General features: G+C 45.8%; 1 protein-coding gene across 6 annotated transcripts in view; it reads right to left on the bottom strand.

Moving 5' to 3' along the window:
• Positions 1-18,816, bottom strand: part of LOC142879305 (RNA-binding motif, single-stranded-interacting protein 3-like) — a 127,442-nt gene that overhangs the window by 51,268 nt on the left and 57,358 nt on the right. For all 6 annotated transcript variants that reach the window (XM_076012467.1, XM_076012468.1, XM_076012469.1 and 3 more), the window contains exon 4: positions 15,841-15,932. In XM_076012467.1, coding sequence (XP_075868582.1) covers positions 15,841-15,932 — 92 coding nt within the window. The remainder of the gene's footprint in view (positions 1-15,840; positions 15,933-18,816) is intronic.

The raw sequence follows: 18,816 nt of genomic DNA, 5'->3' as shown, positions 1-18,816 counted from the left end.
ACTGGTAAAGATCACCTATTTGAAAGAAAACATGGGCAAGGGATGAGCGGAAGATGTGACCCAGTGAAGAGCAGCGGGGTTTGAAACTTGTGATTCCTGATGCACTCGGTGCAACCTGCACTGCAAGTGCACTCGACTTGAGCTTTCATCCTAAAATCATTTGCATTGGACTTGACTTTTTTCCTCCCCACTCTTGGTTTCTGTCCTTGATTGCCCGCCCGTACCAGTTTTTCATTAGACAAAAAAAAAAAAAAGCAATAAACCAGGAGACCTGGCGGATTATCTTTGAGGAAGCACAGAATTAATAAAGAAAGTTTTAAAGAACTTATTGAATACAGAGTGGGTGTTTTTCTCTCCCCCCCCCCCCCCCCCCCCCCAGCTTTTTTTTTCTTTTCTTTTGGCCCGGCTAATGGCACATGGCTTGTCTTCAGACAAATAATCAGGAAATTAAGTGAAGAAGCATACCCAGAAAGAAAATAAATAAAAAGGAAAAGTGCAGATTAAAAAAAAAAAAAAGTTTTTGCTCTCGGCATTGCAGTGATTAAAACCTAAAACACCAGCTCAGATGTACGAATCACATCAGTTCAAAGGAATGCACTTTTTACATGTCACTGTACTTGCCTGTTATCACGGAGAATGAAAGAGGTCTGGTCATAACCATTGACTGTATATAAAGATGGACGGATTCATCTCCGGTTTCAATAAGGAGGCCAACGAGGAAAACCTGCATTCTATTGGTTGGCCAATTTGCTGCTCGCCCTCGTGTCCAGGGGCAGCATTTTATAATATAACCCTTATTGAGTTTGGAATTCCACCAGAGGGATGGAACAGTCTCTCCTCTGGAGCTGCATGAATGCTGCATGCCTTTTAACAGCAAATAAAGATGGACGGAACACCTGGCTTGGAAAAGGTGGCCTGCATTCTGTCTGTCCTTTCGTTGGTATAAAAAGCTACTGACAAAAATCAGTAAATAGGCCTCCATTTGTCCTATTTGGTCCATTCTAGAGTAAAAATGGCCATAAGGTTGTGGGCGTGGCACATGTCGCACTCATCTGATAAGGAGCAAATTAATGTGTGGTGAGAAATTACGGTTTTAAAGCGAAACCATATCTTGCTCCGAGAAACTGTTTTTCCTACTTGATCTTTATTGAACATTAAAATGCTTTGATTAAAAACCACAGGTACTGCATCATCCAAACAAACCTCTATAACAACAACTAATCCCAGTTGTGCTCCTCATCTGAGATTTTTAAGGGCGGCTCATGGCAGTTCCCTCCCAGTTGGAGACGACTACAGGGAAGCAATGATGCAGATGGAGTACCAAAAACTGAAAATGCTTTCATTTGGAACTTGTCAATATGGACGTGCAGGATTTGAGGTTTGAAGTAGCCGCTGCAACACTACGTGTGCGTTTAAAAACAAGCTAACATAGCCAAAAAAGAAAACTGTGTGTTCTTGAGAAGGTTTGAACTCCAAGAGCTTCGCCACTTTCACATCATCCAATGTGGCACCACTGCAAAAGTTGCACGGCAGCCAGCCTTGCTGTATTATGGAATGATGGTATTATGGAAGTGAAGTGGTCCGTGTCCACCAACAGCCACTGCTGTGGACTCGGCCAATGATGTCCTCAAGGAAGGGATGGCGGTTAACGCTTGGGTAAAAGAGCTTTTTCATCCGGTCCACTTTTCACAGTGCGTCGGTCACGCTGCAGCCCGGCCACCGAGGTCACTTATGTGTGAATGAAAGGAAACCAGAAGTAGCAAAACGGAGAGCAGTATTTTTTTTTCTTTTCCTTTTAAAAAAGTACATGTATTTACTTTGTATTTAGTTTGTTAAGTGATCGCTTGGATTTTTTTTTTTTTTTTTTTTTCATTTGTTTTTTCTAACCGCCAGCAGATGTGCTGATTCGCAACGGGGAGCGCATCAACACCTTCTACCGCGGACAGATGTCTCACTCAGCAGCTGAATCGGAGAAAAGTTGGGAGAGCCGGAAGCGTAAAGGCGGAAAGGCCCCCCCGGTTTCTCACTCAGCCATCTCAGACGGCTATTAGAGCTCTACACACCCTTCACAACGCTGTTCATCTCCTCCCTGCCCGTATCTTGGATCGCTCTGAGTGCGATACCATATAGGGATTTGTTAGATTTTAACAACCCATCGATTGAACGCCGGAGCGGCTGCTCCCACACTTGGTTGATTCCAGCCTCTGCGTGATTTTAGCGACCGGGCGGCAGAGTCCGGCTTTAGTGGATCCATCGGCTCCGCTGAAGCTCGCGGGCAAATCTACGCATTTGGTTTATGTATTTTTTTTTTTTTTTGCTTACAACCGACACTGTTTCATCCTGATCAATGCCGTTGTACCACAGGACCAAAGCTTGAAAAGCCCTGGCCTGTTGCCATGGTTATCTCAATTTAAAAACAGAAGGGATTAACCTTCCAGGGTGGTGGGGGTTGGAGGGATGAAGAGGATGAAGGGCAAAAAAGTGAGAGGAAAACTAAGAACACTGTAAACTCTTAGTTAAGTGAATTAAATGACAAAAAAAAAAAGATTTTACAAGAACTACGGCTTACGTGCTTCACACCATTCAATGGAAACAACTGCAAATCGCAATTGTAATTTATAATTGTACATTTTTAGAAATATTGCTTTAATTTTGCAACAAAAAAAAAAGCTGTAATGGAAAAGCAGCTACTGCTACTGCTACAATTTTCCAGCGGCCGCGACAACGCTTTGTTGGACGAAACCGGAGCCGATCTCGCTTCCGACTGCAAATGTCCAGAAAAGACGGGCAGCAACACGTAAGATCATTGATTTAAAAACGCTGGCAGGAAATGAAAGTGAGTGCGGACCGCACCAGTTTCACATCACAGGTGCTGCTTTTTTTTTGGTTTTCTTTGTGTTGTATTTTTGTTTTTCAAGGTAAGCAAACCGCCTTTGGTGATGTGTTTGTTTTTTTTTTTTGCGGCGGCGTTCTGACGAAAGAGTGCGAGAGAGGGATTTTTTTTTTTTTTTTTTTTAAACGCATCTTCAGATGTCGGCGCAGGAGGGGCGCGGCGGGGCCGGCTGACAGCTTGCCGGGGCCAAGGTTGTTTACTTTCGGGAGGAGAGAAGCATCCTGAGTCAGCAAAAAAAAAAAAAAAAAGAAGAGCGTAAACTCTTAGCATTGGCATGGACTATTAGTGTAGCATCACACACACACACACACACACACACACACACACACACACACACACACACACACACACACACACACACACACACACACAGACACAGACATGTAGATCCCTCCACCGACACATCTGAACACCCACATCGCCAAAGAGGTTAAATCGGCTCATCGGCGCAACGCCCGTGAGAAAACAGCGGCCCTAATTACCATCCAATCCTCCGCCAAGGACACGCGCACGCTCTCACATTCATCATCTCACCTGCGCAAAACCACACCCCGCCCTCTCACAAAGCCATTAGGCTCTAACAAGGGTTCTTACACCCCTTGCAGCCCAAATTAAGCGGGTCTAGTGTCCTCTGGAGGCCGACCCTTATTAGTGCGCCGTCACGTGAGCGCCCACAGTGCACCCGTCTTCCCGCTCGCCCGCCCGTCCGCCTTCTATTTGGGCTCCCAGCAGCGCCGTCCTCTCCGATTTCTTCCTGTAGTTGAAGGCAGGAAGACTGGGGAACTATACCTCGGACTCGCCGGCCAATTAAAAATGACCTCATCACCGACACAGAAGCCAAAAAGGAAAAAAAGCAGCTACTGCTTTCGATTTATTATCATATAGGGGCAAAGACTGAAGAACCCCCCCCATATTTAATATTCAGAGTACGAGCCAGGAATTTTGATTCACCCGCTGGATCACGGCTGCTAATGTCCTTTCTGCCGTCTTGAGCCAGAATGTAAATGCTCGTGAAAAATGAGTCAGTCACAGAGATCGTCCCAGCCCTCACCAATTTTCTGCAATCAAACGGCCTTAGATTAAAATCTGGATGCAAATCAACAGAGAAACACGTTGCTTGCTGTTCGACAGAGTCGATGAGGCGCAAATGAATATATTTCTTTCTTTTTGCATCTGCAGTCAACGGAAATTTGCACCTGAAAAGAGTTCAGGAACGGCCAGCATCGTGCGATTTTGCATTGCGGACAATTACGAGTAAAATCAAATCAAAATACGCAGACATTTTAAAATGATATCATGAGCAGATTGGAATGGTGGAAAGACTTATCACCTTCACTTAGTGCAATTCCACCAGCTCCTATTGTAACTCCAGTTTGTCTGACTAAACTAAAATTCATGCAAGTACTGGACGCGCAATGAGCATATATAGCCTAGCTGTACATGCTAATAACTTTAGCAACAGTGGAAGTTATTAGCAGTATGTCTGTGTAGCTAGTTGTACACAGACATACTGTTTACAACTAGCTGTAGCTTCTTCATCCTGGTCTTCTTGTTTCTCATACTCCCACCCTATCTTTCCATTAATTGCGATCAATCATGCTTTCCATTGTGAATTCAAAGACCAATTAAAAACTCTGTCTCTTGGATGGCAACAAGATGGCAACAAGATGAATTCCAAGTGACTCAGCTGCCCCGCGTGGCTACATGGAGGATGCTGAAAGAGAAATGCTGCCCATTTGTTCCCCAGGAACCCCAGAGTCTGTTCTCCGACACTTCTAAACTGATGGTTTTATTTCTAATTTAGAGCCGCGACACGGGGATGCACTCATGCATATGCATTCCCATTTTCGTCCGAGGGCTCGCGCTACGGGGGCCGGCGGGCGGCCGCGGCAGTCTTCGCTCAGCGGCCGTCGCGATTCCTCGTCTCTTCCCGTTGAGATCAATAAAGACAAGCGACTCGGAGGAGGCGAGTGGAGCTCGCCTTCCAGGGGCTGGAAGCGAAGGAGCGTGATTGAAAGCAAATGAGAGCCGGGGAAAAGGAGGAGACAAACGAAGAGGGGCCCGAGCTGCGGGGGGGTAAAAGGGGCTCATTGGCTTTCAGTGAGCATGTGCAGACTCAGACGTACTAAAAGGTTACAGCATTTGATTTGTGATATTCCACCCGTCTCTCCTCAGACGAGGAGGAGGGGGGGAGGAAGAGGAGGAGGAGGAGGAGGAGAAGGAGGAGGAGCGCCGTGGTTACCGCCGTCCGCAAACTTTGATCGATGGCAGAATTATGCCATCAGATTGTGAATCCGGGCCGCCGCCGCTACCCGCCCGCCCGCCCGCCCAATGACAAACAACAAACACGCCTCGCCGCCAATAACAATGAGAGATGCGAGGCACCGACGGCCAATCAGAAAATGGAGCTAATGGCGAGCCCATAAAGCAGCGAGCGTTTCGCTCGGCAAGCGACGCCGATAATATAACTCATTCATATGCTCTGCACTGTGTGCGTGTCAGTGTGTTTGTGTGTGTGTGTGAAAGAAAGAAAGAAAGAAAGAGAGAGAGAGAGGGAGGGAGAGAGAGAGAGAGAGAGGGAGAGCGAGTGGGACAGGTTTTTAAATGCAGCACCTCCCTCTCTCCCTTCCTTCCTTCCTTTTTCTGGCCCTTTTATTTCCTTCCTGTATTTCCTGCTTTTTCCTTGATTACTCTGCATCACTCCTACAAGCTGCCCACTCCATCTCACTCGCACTCTCCTCCCTCGCCACCGCTCGGGCTTCCCACTCCGTCCCCTGCATCAATCTCTGCGCGCGCACCCCCCCCCCCGCAGCCCACTCAAAGTCCGATTCCGCAGAGGCAAAGGATGTGAGGAGAGGCGTTTTTATAGTGTTTTCCAGTTCTCTCCTGTCCTTATAGAGCTGTTCTGTAACCCGGCTCCATCAAAAACCAAGCGCCGCCCCCACTCTCGGAGCTGCCTACTCCGCTCCTCTGCCCGCTCGCTGCATTATTTCCCTTATGCCTCTTTGTTTTCCCGGCCTCCCGGGGCCCAAAGCCGGCGCGATGTTAAACTTGAAGGGTTTTGTTCCTCGGTGAGGCATCTATCAGGTGAATAATGCCTCGCTTTGTGTGTGTGTGTGTGTGTGTGTGGGGGGGGGTCATCATTCCTGGCTAATCTGGAGATGGTTCATCCAAAACATTTGCCGCTCACCACAAGGATCTGGTCACATGTTCCAGTCCACATGGAACCACATGGCCCTGCTGGAGTCTCTCAGAGGGATAGAATACAAAACCAATACTCAGGAAGCTCGGTGAGGCCAAGCGCTCCAACGTAAAAGAAAAAGAGAAAAAACACAAACAGCTTTTGTGGCATCATTCACGTGTTTAACAGGATTTTTACATTTTACATTGATGTTAACGCTGTGTTGTTGGAAAGAAACATGACTTCTGTCTGGCAAATCAATTTACCACACTCGCTAGACTTCAATTTAAAGTGAAAAAGCCCTTTCACTACCAAGATTGCAGGCAAATTGGAGTTGAAATGTATATGCTCCTGTCACTCACACACACACACACACACACACACACACACACACACACACACGGCCTATGCGTTCACATTAACAATGTTAATGAAGGCCAAACGGAAAAGTGAAGGGGAAAAAAAGGACAATTTTTTTAATAAGTTCCACAACCACTTCCTGGAACCTGCATCTTATTAGAGTTAACTTGTAACACTGCATGAACATCATGACTGTATTACTGTAAAAAAAAGAAAAAAAAGAAGAAGAAATAAACAACAATAACATCATTTCATTTCGCCATGAATGAACGTTGTTACATGATCTCATGCCGTGACATCACAGTCCAGATGCCGTTTTATGGCTTCAAGAACTGTTTCGTACACGGGGCATCGTGTTGTTGAAGCAAACGGACGCAGCACAAAGGGTCCCTCCACTAACTCTTACTGTGCGTCCTTTTTCTTGAGCAGAGGATTCACATTTAGCGTGTGTGTGTGATGGATATCTGCATTAAGGGCAACGCAGTCGTGACTTGACCACACCCCACTTGATCATGCTTTGCACCGCTTGGCTGGCAGGATGCCAGGACCCGCTGGACGGGTGTGATAAATCACCGTACCACACACACAGATTTGAGCACATTAATGAACTATAAAAGAAAAAAAAAATCTGCTTAGTTCACAGTATTTGAACAATAAAATAAAATTCTTTCTTTTATTAAAAAGGAAGAAAAAGTCCCTTTCAAACTGCTTTGAGTTTAAAGCCCTTTTCTTCTCTATATCCTCTCAGTTGACAGTGTAATGTGCAACAATTATATTTGAAAAATGAATGCATAAAACTCCATGACACCAACATGATGGAAGGAACCCAATGGATGATGAATGATTGACAGTAATTGATAAGATTAATTTACACCAACATGAATTCTATACATATGAATGTATTTAAAGTGAGTATATTGCAAACATGCTCAGATCTTCATATCTAAGTCAGCGCTGACTCTGGTCTAGTAGTTTTGCCTTCCACCTGGCTGGTGGTGCTGCCACTCACTTGGGATAAGTGTCAGAGCCCTTTGTGACATCACTAGGGGTTCTGTTTTTTGCACTTTGTAGTAACAAGCCCTTCCAAAATGAGATTGAGCAAGAAAAAGAAACTGATGGTGGACCATCAACAGGATAACGCTTGTCTAAATTGTCCTTAAAGTGAATTTAGTCAAACCTTCAAAAGAATCACTCACACCCTCTCCGTCCACATACACCGGATGACCCGCCTTTTATTTTAATCCATGACCCCATTTCTTTTTTCCGAGAGCCTGGTGAAGCACGTCCCAAGGAAGAACTCGCGTTCCAAGCGCGAAGAAAATGAGCATGTTTTTATGAATACGCTGCATAAAGCATTTATGGGGGTCTGGAATGTTTTGATGGATGACTTTTGGCTGCAAAATGACTTGAGCTACCAACACGCACGCAGCTCCGGGGTTGGATAAACAGAACAGGGTCCCCTTTTTAAACGGCGACTTGATTCAGAGGTGCAGACTGCAGATCAGATAAAGACGCTGGCAAAGGGGGCGGGAAGGGGTGGGGGTGGGGGTGGGGGGGCATTTTGTGACACATTATCTGATGTGCACAAATTTTGCAACACACAAAATGAGTGCAGGGGGCTGCGGGGGGGAGGTGGGCGAGCGTGATTGCCGTTGTTATGAGAAGTACTTTCCTCATTAGCAAAGCCGCAGAGGCGCATTAATCACCCAAACGCCCGTATTCCTGTTCGCTCTCTCCCTCTCCCTCTCCCTCTCCATCTCCTCGCCGGCTCCCCTTCTCCTCCCGCCGCCATCCCTTCCATCTCTTCTTCCTTCCCTTTTCATCCTTATCCACTTAACTCCCTCGCCACCCCACCTCCCCCCCCACACACTCCTTCAGCCGCACCCGCACTGACAGTAAAAAGACACGAGCACACGCACACGTGCGCGCCAACAAAAAGCGGGGCTGGTAATGCAGGGTTAATAAGATTGGAGAGCAGCTGATGGCCGTGCACATTCAGGCCAGATTACATTTAATTCGATTGGGCCTGGCTCCCTCCGAACCACCGCCGTTCTTTGCTCCTTCTCCTTATTGTCCAACCCCCTCCACCCCCCCCACCGCCCTCCTCCAACCCCCCACCACCCGCCGCTGCTACTGCCGGACCAGAGGTGCTCCAGCCTTTGAAGCGAGACACGGGCTCACGACGAACGGAGACGGAGCATGTGCACTCCACTTTTTGTGTGTGTGTGTGTGTGTGTGTGTGTGTGTGTGTGTGTGTGTGTAACAGAGCACGATTCGTAATTTGCACGTCCCACTGTCAACTCCACCTTGAACCTGGAGCAGGATAGAAAAGAAAAAAAACACTTGAATTGATTGAATGCCGTTTTTTTTGGTTCTGTTTTGTTAAAATGTTCGGCTAGACTTAAAGAAAAATGAACAAAGGCTGCCATTGGCTGCTGGGTTTTGACTGGATGCAGAGCTGCAGATTTCCGCCCGTATTTACCGTGACTGTCCCATCTGAATCTGCCTGCATTGAAAACATAGAAGCCAGTAACATTCGTTAGGCAGGGTAAAAAACAAACAAACAAAAAACACAAGAAACAGTCCCAGCCTGCACCCCATCTGAAATGCACTTGTGCGGTTTAAGTGCATAACGACATTAGTTAAGATTACTGGACACAAAGCACAAATTACGGTAACCAGGTGCCAAGATAAGCCATCGTCACATCTGTAGCCATTACAAAGAGACGCTATAATGCCACAGCCAGATGTTCTCCGAGGCATAATGTGGGCGAGTCAGTGAGTCAGGGCTTCAAACGCGACTCACTGCAGGGCATTATATATATTTTGCATGGAGGTTTGTCTCAGCGGGCATTTTATTTCTAACTACAAAGACCCTCTGCAGATATTACATTACTCGCCTTCATAACTTGCATCTAATAAGAAACCTTCTGCAAAAAGAAAAAAAAGAAAAACTTTTTGTCAGCGTGGAGACAACTGAATGCCACAGCCTCCAGTCGCCACAATATTCTCTCTAGGCATGAGGGGCACCGTATTAAGCTGAGGAATAAAATTACCATTAAAATACGGCGGAGGAAAATAAAAGAGGTTCAGAAAAAAAAAGGAGCAAAAAAAAAAACAAAACACAGAGGTGACAAAGAGCCATGTGTTCAAGGTGGCGTGTTTGTCTCAGCTTATGTTTTTTTGATGTGTCAGTCGGCTGGGTGGTCCTCTTCCTATCGGTAACCTCAGCTGTCAGACGTCACACACACACACACACACACACACACACACACACACACACACACACACACACACACACACACACGTGCACACACACACGCACATACAGGGGGGATGCAGAGTGAAGCGAGTCAAGAAAACATTCGGCATCTGGCTTTTATCAGGGACACGCACGCAAAAGGCAGAAAGAGAAACAAAAGAAGCGAACGCACACGAGCGAGCGAAGCCGGGGGTTTAATCAGGGCTGATGGACGACAGTCATGCCACGGAGCCGCGCGCGCACGTACGTGTGCCCCCCCCCCACCTTTTCTTTTTCCATCGCACGAAACCATCCTCCCATCCTCCCATCCTCCCTCCCTCCCTCGACCTAGGCAGGGACACCTCCTCCCTCCATCCCTCCCTCTATCCGTCACTCTGTGTGCTCACTCAATTCTGTAACTAATGACTCTGGAGGAGGCGATGCGGCACCTGCTGCTGACCCCCCCACCCCACCACCTCCCCCCCTCTCTCCCACCAACCCACTGCTCCCTCCACAGGCAGGCGGAGGGATGATGGGAGACAGGCGGAGGGAGAGGAAGGGAAGAGTTGCCAAGGACGAAGTGAGAGAGGAGAAGAGACAGGGAGAAGTGGGGAAGGAACGTGTGAACTGTCACTGCTGGTGGTAACCGGCTCTCTAATTAGCATGGCGACCTTGGTACTCTGCAACTGTTATTGCGCACGCGCGCGCGCACACACACACGCACGCAGGCACACGTGCATATACACACACATGGCAGCCTTTGAAAGGTCTGATTTTGTTTTTCAATTTTATATATATATATATATATATATTTTTTATTATCATTATTATTATCCATCAGGAAGGATCAGCGATCACCGTCATTCGCACTCGTTCCTCAAATGTTTCGGCTGCTTCTCACTGAAAAGGGAGCAGGCCGAGACTGGAGTGCGGCGGGGAGACGGAGAAGCAGTGAGTGAGTGGAGAACAGAGAGGGGGGAGTACAGCTGTAGCAGTAATCATCTTTCAGGTCAACAGTAATTACCACAGAGGCAAGAAAAGTGAGTGTGTTTGTGTGTGCGACACACACACACACACACACACACACCTTCTCGCTCTCGCCGCATCAGGTCTCGCTTTATTTTGGTTTTGTCACATTTATCCACCGAGGAAACTCACTCCCCCGACTGGAAGGCGACGTCGGTGGACGCGGCGCCGAGACGTGGACGAAGGTTCCTCAGGCTCGGAAAGAATTACATCAACACAAAACGCGCAATCTTCCTTTTCCGCTCCGTTTTAATTAAGCTGCGGCTAACGTCCAGAGGGTGTTTCAGCCATAGTTAGCGTTGACGCTGGAGGTTTGAGCCGCGATAAAGCCGGTTTTACGGCGCCATTTGAAAAGCACATTTTCCTTGCGTCGACTAAACGAAGAAGTAAGCGGTAAACGTCTGGAGTCGAAGCTTTCATATCATTATGTCAATAGATATGCATCTGGTGCTTTGCTGTTGCATGCTCTTTTATGTGGGAGGCGACTTTTTTCCCCCCTTCTTTTTCCTCTTAAATGCCTTAAAGGATGCAACATTGGTGGAAATCCGAGACAAATTTCCCACAAGTACGACAATAAAGCAAATCTTAAATCCAAACAGAGCCTCTTTATTCTCTTGTGTTTGGGTTGTGAAGCTATTTTACAAAACAGACACATAATCTAATGGGCATCAACAGCAAACAGTCAAACAGACAGTGTTTGGCTTTTGTCAATACTCCCAAAACTTGTGTTTTCAATGTTTTCAACAAATGTATGAATCTGCAGGAGGATGTCTTGCTTGCTTCTCCTCATTATTTAGGTTAGGTCACAAATGTACCTTTCCATTGCAGCCAATCAGAAATGCGCAATAATGTCAGGTGCCAAACGGTGAGCATCATTCTCAAACCTGTTTTCGCTACAATACCTGTAAAAATTCCCACTTTCTGTAATTGTCAGTAGGGCTGCCGTGTTTAACATGATCTCCTAACCAGCAAAAGTTTATCTTTGTTCTTTTTTTGTGGGGCATTACTTCAAACGAGAAGAGACAGTAACCACACATCAAAGAAAAATGTCTGAATTTGGAATGTAGAACAGCGTCACTTCCTGTTGTGTGTACACAAAGCCAGTAAAAATTTCCCTTTGACTTTGGTTTTCAAATGCGGGAGAGAAAATGCTAGCTGGTGAAAACACAGGGAACTTTCCAGGTGTTTTCTCTCACCAAAGACAATGCTGCTTTTTTTTTTTTTTTTTTTACATCTGTGACCGTTTTCACATGAGTGGGGGAATTTCAGAAGCCTGTAAACCACCTGCTCCTTTGCTAGGTTTTGGTCGGATGATGATGCAAAATGTAAATTCCAAACCAAGTAAGAACTGAGCTAATTATCTAAACTCCAAAACCCGTCACGAGTAAAGTGAAAATATGTTCTCAGTCTAGAAAAGTCTGCGGCGTGGTTTTCTTTTTCCTCAGACGACGATAAACGCAATGCGGTTGTGATAACAGTGGGCCTTGTGCAGTGCACACACTACTAGTGCACACTTTAGCAGCGGACCTTTTTTGCAACCCGGCAATAGCTTCTTCATTGTGAACCTCCTCTTGAATCAGTCACATCTTGCTTTGTCACGGCTTAACCCCTCTTGTACATCCCGCCTCTCTATCCGTAAAGCGAGCTGATCGGCTGCGGAATCCATGGAAAATCAGGACAGACTGTCGGAGGGTTAGCGAGACACAGCGCTGAGATCTCAGAGTGGAAATTGGAGGGATCCAGCTGCCGGATGGAGACGGTTTGGACATAAGGTCAGATTGGACTATCTGGGATTGAAGTGTCTTCACACAGCCACATTTATTCCTCCCTGGGGAGGAAACAACCTCTGTGCGCGTATGTGTGAGCAAATGTTAGGATCCGAGTTGTGCACTCTGAAGGATTGACGGAAGTTTATGTGAAAAATGTTTCACATTAAAAACAAACAACAACAACAACAAAAAAAAACAGGTCTCTGCAGCTGACACAATGCCTAATTGTTTTTTGACCTCTTCATCTTCAGTGTGCTTGTGTAATGTCCTGACGTTTTCCTGGAGGAAATTTCAAAATTTCATGACAGCGAAAACAACAGCTTTATTTGTGAAGCCTTCTCAGACTTGCCTTTATCTATTTATCCTTTCAAACTGCCCCGAGGCTCAACAACAGTGCACAAGATGGATGCTCCATCTGACAAACGCTCACAAAAAATAAGCTCCTTACACTTGATGGCTGCTTCTTGTTGACCTGACCTTTGGCAGCTGGCAGAGTAGCGTTATGCAGCTCGTCCCTGTTTCACTCTGCTGTTGGAGCACATCTGAGCCGCACTTCCTTGGTGCAAAGTCAAGGTTACACTGTAGGCCAGTTGCCATTTCATCACAACCATCCACCCTTTTAACCATGAATTTATCATTGTAAGTTTGCCTAATGTGCAGTCATGACTTTGAGAATCCACACAGATGCTGGGATGTGGAACATGCAGCCAAAACACCACCATCCGGGGAGTTGAACTTGCAACCTTGTTAACGCGAGACAACGGATATTGTCGGGTAGTCTATTGACCCAGCCACGGTACAGGCTTTTCAATGCACTTTGCTCCTCTTTTTCCTCTTTCAATGAACATATTATGTTGAATAATATATAAATGAAAAAATATACACTTCTGCTAAAGCCACTCCAATCACCGTTCGTTACTACTGCATTCAACTTCCATTTAAGAAGAGGGGAATTTGTTTTGCATCAGTATGCATTAAATATTTAAACTGAAACCCCACAAACGCATGAGCTTTTTGCAATGTGATGCAAGTACAAAGACCTCAATCTAACCACATAGGCAACACTGAGCCGAGTCATGGCTTTGTCAGCAGTTTCTCTCTTGCAGGTCAAATACTGCCGCTGTTACATATCAAGAGTGTGATATCTGAAGGTTTTTGTTTTTTTTAAACATAGGGTTATATAAAGCATAGAAAATAATTTGGCAGGAAACATGTCAGTCAAACTGGCGCTGCATTGTATTCCAGCCAAACGCTGTCAAAAAGCAATTAGGAGGCTCATTACGCAAAGTCCTCCAGCTAAGTCCAACATCAGTGGCTTCTGAGGGCGGGCGCGTTTTTTTTTTCCTTTCTTTTTTTCCTCCCCCCCCACCACCAACGCACACCACCGAATCAGAGAAAAAAGTTAGTGGAGACGTCAGCAGCTCCTGTGCGTAATTAGTTCATGAAACAGTAAGAAGTCTGCGTTAATTTCACTCGGAATTGACTCCTTGGCCCCGCGTCCTCTCCCCCGCGGTCGACTCCGTCTGCACGGAGTGAAGGCGCTCCTCTTTCCTTAATAACAGCTAAACACAACGACGCTCGGCGGAATGCGCCCTTAAGCAGTTAGAAACAAAATAAGAGATGGAAGTCTAATGAAAAGAGGTTTAATAGAGGAGCGAGGCAGAGGTGGCTGCGAGGCTCGCTGCTGTTTAATTCAACGGGACGCTGCCGGTGCCTGAACACTGGCCCGTTTTAATTGCGCTCCTCTCCCGTTTATAAAAGAAAAATATGCAGCAATGCCTCTTTAATGAATCTGAAAGAAGGAGGAAGAGGAGGCAAACTAGCGATACTCCTCCGTCTCTCGTGCGTGAGTGTTCGAAGGTTAATGTGATTGCGCCTCACCAAGCCCCTGGGATCCAATATGGCCGCCCCTTCACTTCAATGTAGTTGCTCACCCAGCGCATGTGCCCAAAAAGTTTTTGGCTTCTGCATTATGTCACCCATAGATCATGCACACTTCCCATCATGCCTCTGCAACTCCTGTGATATATTAGGATGCATCGGCCAATCAGAACTAGAATTTTGATTTTAATATTTTTTTTTAAAGATTAAAAGACAATGACTTAACAATCTACAATATCAATATTTGTTATGAACTGTGTTCAGGTATTGTGGTCTATTGGTCTATGGGAAAAATGCTTTTTTTGGCCAGATTTGTTTTTGGCTGCAGTACCTCGAGTAGCCACTAGAAAAGAATTGCAGCGCCGCCATATTTCCAGTCTGTTATCCACTTGGTATAATACATCCAGTAACCTGACAGCTACAGGCAAAGACATCCACCTAGCACAAATTATTATCAGCCGCTGAGAAGAAGAAGAAGAAGAAGAAGAAGAAGAAGAAGAAGAAGAAGAAGAAGAAGAAGAAGGAGAGGAAGACGGAGAGGAAGAAGAAGAAGAAGAAGAAGAAGGAGAAGAATTTTGATTTTTAGAAGAAAAAGAGGACGAAGGAAAGAGGATAGCTTGGGATGGAAGGGAAGCTCAATCATCGGCTCCATCCTGTTCTCCGGGACCTGGTCAATAATCCCATCACAGCCAAAGTCGTTAATCGATGGCTCCATAGGTACACAATCGATGGCTTTGTTATTAACTCAATCAAAGTGGCGCGTATCAGTCAAACACAAATCAATCGGTTGGCGCCGCGGACCGACACTGACCGCTGTAATCGGCGGCATAATTATCGACGCGGCATCGCTGTTGCCGCCATTAGCGCCGCCGCCACCGCAGATAACATCGATCATCGCCTCCTCGCCACCGGAGTGCGACTCGGGCGCCGCGTTTCTGCCAGAAATGAAACCCGGTCTGGGGGAGCGGCGGCCGAGAAAGACCCCAGTCGTTTTTTTCTCCTTTTTCTTTCTTACATGTCTGAAACCCACACAGTTAGCAGATCGAGCAGCAGGTTAACCCCTCGGTTACCTGGACTGGTGTCATGTGAGATACAGCTCGTAGATAGATAGATAGATGGATGGATGGATGGATGGATGGATGGATAGATAGATAGATAGATATGTGGATGTGCTGTGTGATGGTTTGTGTTGTGCGTTTTCAGGCCTTGTGTAGTACACAGTACAATTAAAACCCAAAACAACAAACAGGAAAAGATCCAGATTTTGTCCCCCATCAATTGTTCAATAAAAGCCAGAAACACTGTGTTCAAACGCGGACCCAGAGCATCGACGCTCACCCACCCTCAACTTGCTGCTGGTCGTCTCAGCCTCCCTGCAGGCTTGTAGCCAGGGCAACTGAACTAAACAGCGGAGGCGACGTTGTGGGAAAACACCTTGGTGACACGAGAAGCAGGACGCAGAGCGCCGACGGGACGAAGCGACGCTTACCTTCGCCATCTGCGCCTGGACTCCGCTGGCTTTGAGCGAGGCCACAGCCTTCTGGGCTGCCGCGGGGCTGTCGAAGTCCACAAAGCCGTAACCTGTCCATACACACACACACACAGACAGACAGACAAATCAAGAACAAAGCAAAAAAAATAAAAAAAATCTTAGTTCAAGTAGGTGTTTTTGAGGGGGAGGGAGATATTTTACAGGGACAGAAAGCCTGTGTCAGTATCAGAAACACGTGTCTGGTTTAGTTTTTAACGCGAAAAAAGTCAAAGAGTTGCATCGGAGCAATAGCAGGGTTTGTATCTGATGAAAGCTGCCGTTTCCCCACCATTAAATCGCGATTAGCGCAGAACAATGGGGTCAGTGTCATAACTGAATCCCTCCAATCTCGCCCGGGATCCAACAGCTTCTGAGGCGTCTGCAGAAGTTTCCGTGTGCCGCAGCTCTTTTTAATGAAATCATGCCCATGAATTGTAATGAACCTGACGGCGGATGTTGGCTGCTTGTATTATGCAGATGCGTTCTATACGGTGCGCATAATCTAGTCGAGTCAAAGTGTATCACAGCCCAGCGTCTGAAAGGCAGCACTGTAAGGTTGAGGTAAAAACAACACATGAATTAAATTAAATTGAAAAAAAAAAAAAAATTACATTACCCGTGAATAACAAAGGCACAAATGCAAGACATGTACAAGATGCAAATGCACAGTAGTATCCAAAAATTTTTACATGAACCTGAAAAGGACCAAGTGATAAACCAAAGTCACATCCATACTGAACTTGAGGTCGTCAAAGTCACTCTGTTTTTCTGGGGGAATTAAACTATTTTGTGATTGAATTCGAAATATATCACAGGCTAAAGTATGTCTGCTGCGTTGCTAGTTGCAATGGAGGTCACTGTAAATTTTGGCATCTAATTTGTTAACTCGGGATAAAGAATTTTACCAGGATTTATGACAACATGATGTCGGAATTTTCAATGTCAGAAATTCTGTAGCACATACTCTCTTCTTTGTCTTGTAGTTCACGCGAATGAGCACCAGGCATTTTTTTTAGACCATTTATTTGTGTGGCTGTCTGTGAGTAAGCGACGTCTACTGGTTCCAGTCACAAGATCTCTGCGAAGTCAGGTTGTGCCCTACAGGAAGTGCTGCGGGGACACAAGGTCCGTGTGCATACATGTCGACCTTTAATAAACATAATACGGCCCGTTTTAGTGGGATTCCTGGGCTGAGCTGGAGCCAGACGGCGAGTCGACGCGGCGTCGCTGTCAGACGGCTCGTCTCCCTTCGTGAACGACAGCGAGCGTGAAGCGTGCGCGCTAAACGAGAGAGTGTTTCGCAAGACGGCCTTTATCGGTGTTTACTTGAGAGGCTCATGAAAGAGCGATATGCAAGCGAGCATTATGCCGGCGGGGGGACAACGTTGAGAATGTGCAGCAGCTCTGAAATTTCAGCTGCAGCTGCGAGCGGGCTTGAGTGTTAGCTCAATTAATTAATCCACATTTCAAAAGCCTCGCTCATTACAATCCTTAATGTAAACATGTTGAGGAAACAAGTACACAGCTCCCTCTCTCTCTCATCTTCCCTCTCTCACACACGCGTAAACACACACGCTTCATTCCCAACATCTGTTTTTGTCCGTCAGCCTTTTCCAGGATTTGGAGCCACACTCTGTTGTGCTGATAAGCAGATGAATTTTATTTTTCATTTTTTATTTTTTTCAAAGGCAGCGTGCTGTGAAACCTACCGCGCACACAATTATTCGCAGTGCCTCTAATGAGCGCGCCATCATTTATCCAAGACCAGAAAACATACCGACACGGATGCAACTTCGGGATGTATGTGCACTTTTAATGCGCACACATGAGCGACACGCGCAGAGGCGCACGAGCATCCAGCGCGCAAATTAATTAACGCATTATGCAAGCGTGCCTACGCGTGCGTTCGGCTTTTTAGATTTATATTTATTTAATAAGAGCCACTTCAAAACACTTGGGCTAATTGTGAATGCAAAAACATACAGCCACCATCAGAGGCTTTGGTGAGATGCTTTCATTTCCAAAAAAGAAATGAAAGAAAAGTTCCACATAATCAATCTCAGACTTCAGCGGTGGGTTTTTGTTTAACTGCACGGATTGCATAGAATTAGTGACAGAAGAAAAGACATTTCACAATAAATAAGTCATTCAACACTGGACCTTTCAGGACCATAAAGAGTCCTGAAAGGTCCAGTGTTTAACATTTGGTTTGATTTATTATTTTTATATTAGTACAAGCTTAATATATTAGCAATGAATACATAAATAAAAGTGTATAACTGCAGTACAATAAAAGTAATTTGGTTTTTCTACCCTTAGAACGGTTCTCATGTATATAGAAAAATGTAAGGGTCTTCCAATCGTGTTCTTTGCTGCCACCTTTCCATATTTTTAAGGAAGCCCTTTATGAACAATCAAGCCCACCTGAGAGCGCATTTCATAATTAGGATGACTGCTCGCGTCTTTAAATAAACCAACAAAGAGCAAGGTGGATGAGGCATCCAGGTTTGGGAAGTGAACTGCAGTTCACTGGCAAGCTCAGGAGAGGGAGGGAGAGTGAATCTAAAATGTAGTGACTTGATGTCGCTGTATCTTCTTCAAAATCTCCAAATATCACACACTTAACATTTACGGCAGGACATCAACTTCATCAGCTTTGCCTGAGGTTCTTGAAAAAGACTAAATGCGTTGACAAGTTGTCCATTCAAAGAGGACGTCCTATGCAATGTTTAAACTGTTTGGAGCAAACCGTGTGTTAAAGGTCTTATATTATGCAAAAATTCACTTTACACATCTTCTTGACAATAGATGTGCAGCCACATTGTTTTTTTTTTTACATTTATTTTAACTGAGGCAGTTCCACAGAGTGTGTGCTAAAACCAGGCCTTTCACACACAACTTGCCCAGCCCCGTCTTTGGTAACATTCTGATGCT

Source organism: Nelusetta ayraudi, unplaced genomic scaffold, assembly GCF_046127955.1.
Source record: "Nelusetta ayraudi isolate G7.1 ecotype Tasmania unplaced genomic scaffold, CSIRO-AGI_Nayr_v1 ptg000136l, whole genome shotgun sequence".
NCBI classification, from domain to species: Eukaryota; Metazoa; Chordata; class Actinopteri; order Tetraodontiformes; family Monacanthidae; genus Nelusetta; species Nelusetta ayraudi.
The sequence above is the reverse complement of the archived record's forward strand: the minus strand, read 5'-3'. Positions and strand labels throughout refer to the sequence as shown.